Genomic DNA, 10,146 nt, shown 5'->3' on the forward strand with positions numbered 1-10,146 from the left:
CCTTGTCCTGGCCTTGTCCTGGCCTTGTCCTGACCTTGTCCTGACCTTCACCTGACCTTGACCTGACCGTGTCCCGTCTCTCTGCAGGTCCAGATGCTCAGGAAGTCCAAACTGAAGCAGAGGAAGTCTCCGTCCAGCAGAGACGGACGCTCAGACAGTCCGTCCTCCAGAGACGGGGGACACTGACCGGACCGGACCGCCAGTTCTGCCTCTGTAGCTGCTTCCTGCTGAAGCCAGGAGGCCGGCCCGGTCCGGTCCGGTCCGGTGGCTGAGATTCCACTCATGTAGCGTTGTAGCCACAGACCCACAGGAAGACGACTCCACTTCCTGCTGAGGAAGAGGGTGAGGTCAAAGTTCATTCCTGCTCCTAAGACAAAAATAATCATCTTCATTGTGACCGTCAGACATTCAGGACGAGTGAGGAGAAGAACCGGGTTCATCGGGTCCGAGCGGAACCAGAACCGCTGCTAAGCCTTAGCCGTGGATTTATATCGTCCAAATGTAGAAATACCGCAGGAGGAAGAGGAGGATGAAGAGCGGCATCCAGACGGGCCGTTTGCTCTGCAGACATCTGGACCAGAACCGGGTCAGGTTCTGGAGAACATCCAGAACATGGACCATAAGCTCCTGGTTCCTCTCCTGGTTCATTGCCACATTAAATGTTTTGACCGGTTGCCATGGTGATTCCCGCCTTTTCTGGGGCTCCTTGAGGGGGCGGAGCTCCAGAACCTTCTGGTTCCTGCAGAACATTAGAACCTCCAGAACCAATGAGGGAGTGGACACATCTCTTTGCTCTCTGATTGGCTAGAAACCAGGAAGTCCTCCAGCAGTGGGAGTCTGAAAGTCCTACGATTGGACGGAGAAACAAGTTGAATTCAGAAGGTTCTGGATGTTTAACCGGGTCAGAACCAACATCACTCAGAGCTGGACAAACTGGAGAACAACTGGAAAAATCCTCAAAGTTAAACTGGGAGAACTGGGAAAGTAATCAGAATTTTAACTGGGTCGGGGAAAGTCCAGCTTCCTGTGACCCGGTTAGAGTCTGGATGATGGTTCTGATGGTTCTGATGGATATGGAGGTCCAAATGGAACTGGGTTTATCACTGCTTTAAACTGCAGTCCCAGGCACGTGTGGTCCAAGCAGGTTTCAGGACTGTGGTTCTGATGGGTCTGCTGGTTCTGATGGGTCTGATGGGTCTGGTGGTTCTGATGGGTCTGGTGGACCCTCCATGTTGATGGGTTTACATTTACTGTAGGTCTGATGTTTCTTTTTAGCCGTCGTATTTTTCTTATTTTTGGTGCTACAAAAAAAAATCCTGGTGACTTTCTGTGGGTTCTGGAGGTTCTGGGTCAGTTTTACGGGACAAACATGAAACTGCAGGGTTCTGTTTGACCCGTTGGGTAAATTTTCAGAACTTCTGACTGAAGCGTCTCGTCCAGCTTTGCGCTTCCTGAGGGTTCAGGTTGCAGTTCTGCTGATTGGCCAGCAGGAGGCGCTGCAGGGGGGGGGGACGCAGTGGCGTCCAGAACCAGAACCTAGCTGTTCTGGTTCCTGTTGGTCTGAATGAAAACGTGAGACTCGGCCTGGCGGCACCAGAACCACAAAGGTTCTGACTGAAATAACAGGCTGATCAGGGTTTTAATCCAGGAAGATTAAATGTTCTGGATTTTAAAAACTGAATTTTTAATAAAACATCATCCGGGTCCAAAATGTTCAGATTCATCTAATTTAGTTACATGAAAATCATGATTGTTGTCCAATGGCGACTCTTACATTAATGTACACATTTTCCATCATCTTTGTAGTTTAAAGTCATTATTTTACTAAAAGGAAATTTGAGCCGTAAATAATTTACAGACGTCATTTTATAAATTTATACTCTGAAAATATTTGACTTTTTTCCTCAAACGTTTAATTTCATCTCATTACATCTGGTTTTACACTTAAATAATTAAAAATGAGAGAATCTCCAGATTTTCTTCATTTTACAGTAAAAATAATCTGACATTTTCTTTGAGTTCTATGGAGAGCAAAGAGTGCCAAATTGCGATAATTAAATAACTGATGAAATCATTACTTAAGTGTTACTAATTTATTAAAATCGAAAAATAAATCCAGAAACATTTATTAAAGATAATGAATTGTGCCCCAATTAAATGTTTTCATTTTTAAAAGTAGATATAATTATTCCATGATTTAATAAAGGTATGTTCCCGCGCTCATTAACATAAATTAATTTAAACTAAACTTGACAAATCAAACTCAGAGGGCGGGATCAGGGCTGTTTCTAAAAATAAGTCATGAAATAATTACATATATGTAATTTAATTGAGACGCATATAATAAACATTCAATAATTTACTTTTGTATTTCTAGTTTTACATAATGACACATTTAAATTATTATTTCATAAGTTATTATAATTTGGCATTCTCACTAAATGAACACAAAGAGCACCAGAACAACAGCACAGGAGCTCCACAACAGGAGACGTTGTGGTTGGAGGCCCCGGGGCCTTCAGCGGCCCTCCTGCTGGGCCCCCAGGGTGCCCGGGGCCCCGCTGGGTCTTTATCCGTCCATGCAGTAGTCTTACTTTGCCACACTGCCAGTCGCACAACGAGCCTTCATCGCTGCCAAACCTGACGTAACGTGTTGTTGCTGCTTTGACGTAACGTTTCTGCTTCTCGTGCCTCCGTAGTGGCGACCTGAGGCCCCGCCCCTTTCGGCTCAGGTGGGCGGAGCCACGCCCCCAGTGCGTAGCCGTTTAGCCTGTGTGTTAGCTGCCGGTGCAGTGGCGTCTTCCCCTCATGTGCCTCTGGTTTCTGTCTGCTGTAACACTTTTTATGAATAGATGACGTGTTTATTTTTGCAATCTGAATCTGTTTTGAGTTTTGACTGTAACTTGCACTAAATGATCCTCTTCTATGTGCCGTAAAGGTTCTGATGAATGTTAGCTATAGCTAATTATAGGTCATAAATGTATATGGTTAAATAACAGATTGATGTGTTTAATCATAATAAAATGGTTTAATATGGAAATATGGCTGTTTGTGTTTGATTTTAGAGGAATGGTTGTTTTCACGCCTCAGCCAGAACTCATCATCTCCAAGCTTTAAAAGAAAAACATCTTCAGAGAAACAGACCTTTGAATTTTGAATCTTTCAGGTAAATAAGGTGGTGTGTCTCTCTCCTCTGATTTGTTTTATTCCAGTTTTTTTATTTGTTTTATTTCTAATTTTTGGGGTGGTTCACTTTTTTAATGTTTTTTTCTGTTAGTTTTGTTCCATTTTTATGCCGATTTCTATCTTTGTTTTATTCATGTTTTATTCTGTTTCTGTTCTTGTCTTCATTTTTTTTCTCACCTGATATTTCAAAATCTGTTTTTAAAAATATTAAAAGTCGGAGTGAGCCCTCCTGACTCTCTGCTGCCCCCTGTGGTGAACCTGGAAATTGGAGTGAGNCCTCCTGACTCTCTGCTGCCCCCTGTGGTGAACCTGGAAATTGGAGTGAGCCCTCCTGACTCTCTGCTGCCCCCTGTGGTGAACCTGGGAACCGGGGGGAATTTCCAGTGGGGAAGGAACTCCACTCTCTTTCTTCTCGGTGTCACCTGGAGGTTTCAGCTTTGTCGAAGCAGGACTGGATGAAATATTTGGGCTCTCCACGCAGGGAAGGTGTCCCGAAGCTGAGCCCGGTCTGCTCGTGGGTCTGCGGGTTCTGCGTGGGGAGGAAATAATGACGGACATGAGTGAACTGAAGTGAAGCGGAACGAGCCCAACTGTCACACTTCAAACTGACTTCCACCTGAGCGAGCTGACCAGGTAACATCATGCTTACTACACATTAACTACTGAGAGCATAGCCGCTGGGTCCGAACCTGGTGTCAGAACCGCGCCTCGGACCGGACCGGACCGGTACAGCTCAGCTTGCTTTGTTGTTCTGCTTACTTCCTTATTAGCCAGGTAACTTTTTAACTCACCACCATTTGGTTGTTTTATTAAAACCCTGAATATAGTCATAAGGATTGAAGCCACTCTATCTAAAATCTTTAAAATCTTTGTTATCTAACATTTAATTCGGCTCCTATTTTACTAAAATTAACTTTTATTTTAGCTTCAACTTGAAACTCTTTGAGTCGCTAAACTGTGTCTTGTTCCTGGTGACAGATGAATTTGATAGACATGACAAAAAATATATATATATTCTAACATTACGAAAGCCGAATTAATTATCACTTCATTTCATTTGGGTTTAATATAAAAATATTCCCGAATTTAATATTTGTAAACTGTAATCTGGAGGTTTCTTAAATTAGGAGTATTTTAAATAGAGTTTGGTGGAAACCTCCGAGGCTCGCTCCCGGAGCAGCGGGGACAGGTAGCGGTTAGCCGTTCCGGCATGACGGAGAGACACTCGGCCGGGCTGGAGCTCCAGCACCGCTCCTCCCGCCGTGGAGATACGGCCTCCGTGTCCGTGTTTCACTTTATCAGTGGTCACTTCCACGAAGGAAACAGCAGCAGTAGTCCCGCGAGTGGGGAGTTAGCTGTTAGCTACCCACACGGATGCGCGTTCACGCCACGGGGTAAACGCAGCGGGGGCGCGCTCTGCTAAGCGGCGCCATGAATCAGAGGAATCAAAGATCAATCAATATTATTGGCTATTGATCATAAAAATAGGAGAACAGCGCCACCAGGTATGATGATGCTGTCCTGTTTAATGCTTTTAGTCGCTAATTAGTTTTTATTTACATAAATTAAAAGTTAAATATATCAGAAAAGCCTTTTTTCTCTAGTTTATCAATAATTAGTTACTGCGAGTTTCTGCTCAGAAAATGGTTGAAATCCAAGAGATTTGATATTTAAATAATTCATCTTTGCTCCTCTTGTTATATTTAGGATTTAATTTGATTAAAAACGTAGATGTTGTGTTTCGTTGGTTGTTTTTGTTTGGCCCGGCTGGAATCTGGATTTTCTGCTTAATATTTTTAACTCAGTTTGAAAAACAGAAGCAACATTAAATATTTCTAACCATTAATTAGAAATGCTTCAGTAACTTTCCAGGACCAGCTGTTTTGTTTTGGAGGAAAGAAAATCTGCTTGTGCTGAAAACAAAAATGAGGATTTAATTCCTGACCAGGAAACACCTGGCTGCTCGTAAACATGCTTTATGACCAGTAAACAGGAAGCTGCAGGTGAATCAGGACTTTCAAACAGAGACGGGAGCGTCTGCAGACTCTCAGAGATGCGTTTGGTTCTGATCCTGAATGTGTGATTTCTGCAGACAAGATGGCTGCTGACGAGAACTACCTGCACGCCTCCAGCCAGGTGAGCTCACCTGCCGCTCGCTGCTGCTGCTGCACTCAAATCAAACTCACATCAGAAATCAGTACAAGAATTAAAGATGTATTAATCTCTTGTGTCCTGTCAGACATTAGGGTAAATATGAGTGATGCACTGATCTCACCGTTTGGGCCGGTTTCGGGCCGGTTACCGATATTTTCTGCTTCTCGGGTTGAAACCCAGCCGTTCCTGCGTTTTGAGCTGCAGCACAAACTGCTGGCCAGCAGAAACGTTTCTGTCTGATCCGAGTCGTACCTGTGCTGCTCCTGACGGCTGATTGGACCAGGACACACCTGAACGGAGTTACAGAATCAGACTCGGAATGAAAATGTTGGTTCAGCTGTTTGCTGTGAGACGGATCTAGGTGCACAGATCTATGTGACCGGGTTTGATGTGTTTGGCTCTCATGCAGATGTTCGACACCATGATGGACCCGTCCTTCCTGGAGTATTCCCACTTCGTCCCGATGCCGCAGATGACGGCTGTGCAGTCAGGTGAGACTCCGCCCTCTACCGGGTCAGAACCGGTACCGACTGGCTCCTCCCCTCTGATTGGCTCTCGCTAAGCCCCGCCCACCAGAGGGGCGTGCGGGTTTCCGGTTCCTCTGTCTGCCCCAGTCGGTTCTGATGGTTTCCCTCTAACTGTTCGGCTTGAACCGGATCAGAACCGGATCAGAACCGTTCTACTGGATCGTGTTAAATTTTATTTTTATAACTTTATGAGCGACTTCCTGTTATTTATCCAGTTTTTAAAAGTCAAATCAGTTTTAGTTCATATTTATTATTTTAAATTATTAAATTTTTGTAATTTATTTTTATATTTGTAATTTTTTTGTTTGTTTTTTTAAGATTAGTTGTCATTTAAATAAAATAAAAAATATTGTCGCTTTTTGGTAAAACGTTTTATATAAACTTAAGTTGTTTATTGTGTATAAAGAATTTACATTTTTTATTTTACTCTATTTGACACATTTTAGTTTTTATTTTTCTAAGATTTATTTTGTTTTAATAATAAATATTATTATTATTATTTTAATTTAAACATAAATTATTTAAATGCAGTCCAGGGGTCATGTGACCTCAGCTGTCAGCCAATCAGGCCGTGTTTCCTGCTGGACAGGAAGTGATGCGTTCATGCTGCTGCTTTCACATCTCAGCCTTTTAGCGAAATGAAAAATAAAATCAGGTTTATGGTTTAAAAACTCAGCATGATGCTGCCACCGCTGAAACGGGCAGAAGGATCTGAAGTTTCTGTCTGCAAAACGAAAGACGAGTTTCATGACGAGGCGGCGGCGGCGCGCTCTCACTTCCTGTTTCTGGTTTCAGCTGAAGCTCTGAAGGCTGATGATGATGATGATGATGATGATGATGATGATGATGGCGGCTCTATTTATCTAATTATTCATCATATAAATGACTAGATTAGTAATTAACAAAAGGTTAAATAATAAACTTTAGATTAATTTATTCATTTCTGTGTTGTTTGTTTTATAAATAAACTAATAAACATAAAACTTTCTTTGTTTTCTGCTCTAAATATTTAAAATGTTGACATTATTAATGATAACTTTGGTTGTTTGTGTGTTTCAGTGGACGGACCGTACCTGCAGATCCTGGAGCAGCCCAAACAGGTGAGCAGCTCACCTGGACAGGAAGTCCTCTCACCTGGACAGGAAGTCCTCTCACCTGGACAGGAAGTCCTCTCGGTTTCTCCTCTGGATAATCTGATCAGATTTTATTCTGTAGAGATTAGGGTGGTCAGGTGTGTTAGCATGACGCTAGCAGTGACCTGAGAGGGGTCAAAGGTCAGCTGCATCAGCCTCCAGTAAATAATATGTATTTATTATAAACATAAATACATAAAAAAATAACATTTTATTTCATTTAATGAAAATAACATTTAAATTAAAAAGTACAAAAAATTAAAAGCATTTAATTTAAATTATAAATCAAAGAAAAGGAAATAATTTTACATTAAAGGTTAAAAAAAGTAAAAGTTCAAAATTATTTCATTGAAAATAAACAAAAATCAAAGAAATTTAAATAAATGTTTATAATTAGAACCAAATTTTTTAAAAAAGAATTACAAGACGTCACGAGGTCAAAGGTCAGAGCGTGAAGAAATGTCCAGAAACCCCAGAGCTCAGACCCTGCGGGCCTCCGGCTAAAGGTTAAAGGTCATGACCCTGAGCCAGGCCGGCTGCTTGGACGACCTCTGACCTCTGCTGTAATCTGAGATAACCTGAGATGTTGTGTTTGTGTTTCTGCAGCGCGGCTTCAGGTTCCGCTACGGCTGCGAAGGTCCGTCGCACGGCGGCCTGCCGGGAGCCTCTAGCGAGAAGAACAGGAAGACGTACCCGACGGTGAAGGTAACTTCCTGTTTGGGCGGCTGGCACAGGAAACGCTTCCTGAGAGCGACGCGCTGCCGCGGCTCTGCGGTTCAGAGCTCTGCTCTCTGCGCCGCGCTGCAGGAGAGCAGCTCCTTTTATCACTTTACTGGAAGTTTGCTGCTAGCGCCAAATGTAGCCACATCGATGCTAAGTTAGCAGCGCCGCTTCCCCCGTCCAGGCCACGCCCCCTCCCTCCTCCTCCTCCTCCTGGCGTGGGGGGACAGATTGGATCCAGATTTCTGGATGTTTCTCCGTTCGGACCTTCTGGTTCTGGTAAACGTGAAACAACAAGAACAGCTTTTGGTGTTTCCAGAATCTGTCATTCGAAGGTTCTGGACCCGTTTCCTGGGTTGGATCTTCTTCCTGCTGCTCCTGCAGATGCAGAAAGGCTTTTTAAAACCCAGCCTGTTGGTGGCGCTGTAGAACAGCTGGACTCGGGTTCCTCATCCTCTGGTTGTGTTTGGGCCTGAGAGTCAAACCAACCTGTTCCCCTCCTGGCCTGTGGGGGCGCTGCACCAAGAACCACTGAAGACACTGGGAGCAACTTCCTTCTTCACCAGATGGAAACAAGATGGAGGATTTCTGCTGCTAGCGCTAGGCTAGCACGTTAGCTTTGGTTGGATTTACCCAGAATGCAATGTGCTGCAGTTGGAGGATTTCTCTTTAGGCTAAAGACCAGGAGCCATTTCTGCTGCTAGCGCTAGGCTAACAGGTTAGCTTTGGTTGGATTTACCCAGAATGCAATGTGCTGCAGTTGGAGGATTTCTCTTTAGGCTAAAGACCAGGAGCCATTTCTGCTGCTAGCGCTAGGCTAACAGGTTAGCTTTGGTTGGATTTACCCAGAATGCCCTGCGCTGTAGTCCTGCTGTTGGAGCGGTCTCTTGGCGTTCACATGTGCAGAGTGTCTTCAGTCAGAGGCGTCTTCATGCCGCTGTAACGCAGGCCTCTACAGGAGATCCTCAGTGTCAGTTGAAGCAAAGATTAATTTTCTTTTAGCGTTTCTGGATTGAGATCAGGTTCCTGTTTGTGTTGCCATGGTAACGTTTCTTATTCTCTGTCAAATTAGTGAAGAAACGTTTTTAAAAGCAGCCGATGAAGAACGAACTGGACCCCGGGACCGGTCCCGCCTCCAGCGTTCAGAACCTGACGGGCCTGGACCTGTTCTCACACACACACACACACACACACACACACACACACACACACACACACACACCTCTGCATGTTTCGTGTCTGTTGGGAATTCCCTCCTCGCGACACCCACAGCTAATTACAAGGAAGCGCCGCTGCGTCACAGACAGGAAAGGTGCTTCAGCTCGGAGATGAAAGCGTGGCGTTGGCGCCGGCGCCCACTCAGGCCCAGAAACACAGTTAACCCTTCGCTGGCGCGCTGCTTTCGGGTCAGAGCCGCCGATCAGCTGATCGTCAGAGACGCCCAGTCAGCAGAATGAAACGGGACAAACGGTCACAGTTCAGCCCAGGTGATGCTGAGTCCGTAACCGTGGCGACGCAGCCTCCTGAGGCCCGGTTCTGGTTCCTGATCCCATGGTTCCCACCACTGAAGCTGCCTGATCCATTCCTGGCCCGGCTTATCTCTCCCGGGTCAGATGAACCTCTCCGTCTGAATGACCTTTGACCCCTCCGCTACAGCTGATCTCAACCTTTGAACCCGTTCAGGAGCCAATCAGGAGCTCCCGTTTATTTTATGCAAAAACAGAGAAACATGCTGAGCTGGTTTACGAAACAAAAGCGTAAAGAACCATAAAAACGCTGAAAAGATTCTGGAACTTGAAGGAAACAGTGAAAGTTTGGGGTGAATCAGTGATGTTAGCATGTTAGCATGTTAGCATCACACAGCAAACACATCCAGCTCTGCTCCGATCTTCCCATCTGTTCCGCTTCCACATGTCCAGCTGCCTGCTGGTGCTCCGGGTTTGGAGGAGGTGAGGCGCTTTCAGGTTGGTCTTCATTTCAGTTTTATTTTTAGCAGAATTTAAGCCGTTTTCTGCGTTTCTCATGCGGAGACGGCGGCCTGCTGCAGCTGTCGGGTAGCTGCGGCGCGGCAGCAGCCAGGAAACCCTCAAACTGCGGCTCTCGCTCTGATTCTAGGAACCGCGTTCATCTGCTGCGACACGTCGAGTGGCCGACAGAACCAGGAAGAGGAAGTGGGCTTTTTTATTGCAACAGTTGCAGGCAAATATCTGCAGTGGCACGGCTGGCTGTCACACAGGAACAGGAAGAGTTTGTTCTCACGTTTCAGTTGAACAGACATAACATGAGAATTTACATCTGGAAGCAAACGCTGGTAAAACGGCTAACAGCAGATTCAGCTTCAGTTCATGCTCAGGCGAACAGGACCAATCAGAGCACAGGACCAATCAGAGCAGAGGACCAATCAGAGCACAGGACCAATCAGAGCA

General features: G+C 44.9%; 2 protein-coding genes across 2 annotated transcripts in view; both read left to right on the plus strand.

Moving 5' to 3' along the window:
• The window catches only part of dgkq (diacylglycerol kinase theta), a 20,595-nt gene extending 17,555 nt beyond the window's left edge, over positions 1–3,040 (plus strand). Inside the window, exon 23 of the mRNA XM_008420999.2 lies at positions 88–3,040. Within this exon, the coding sequence (XP_008419221.1) occupies positions 88–186 (99 nt within the window). The 3' untranslated portion in view covers positions 187–3,040. The remainder of the gene's footprint in view (positions 1–87) is intronic.
• Positions 3,041–3,423: 383 nt separating this feature from the next.
• Positions 3,424–10,146, plus strand: part of nfkb1 (nuclear factor of kappa light polypeptide gene enhancer in B-cells 1) — a 39,235-nt gene continuing 32,512 nt past the window's right edge. The window contains 5 exon segments of the mRNA XM_017307040.1: positions 3,424–3,819; positions 5,279–5,322; positions 5,750–5,831; positions 6,927–6,967; positions 7,607–7,705. Of these exon segments, the coding sequence (XP_017162529.1) occupies positions 5,284–5,322; positions 5,750–5,831; positions 6,927–6,967; positions 7,607–7,705 (261 nt within the window). The 5' untranslated portion in view covers positions 3,424–3,819; positions 5,279–5,283.

This window comes from Poecilia reticulata, linkage group LG10 (genome assembly GCF_000633615.1).
Source record: "Poecilia reticulata strain Guanapo linkage group LG10, Guppy_female_1.0+MT, whole genome shotgun sequence".
Lineage (NCBI taxonomy): Eukaryota > Metazoa > Chordata > Actinopteri > Cyprinodontiformes > Poeciliidae > Poecilia > Poecilia reticulata.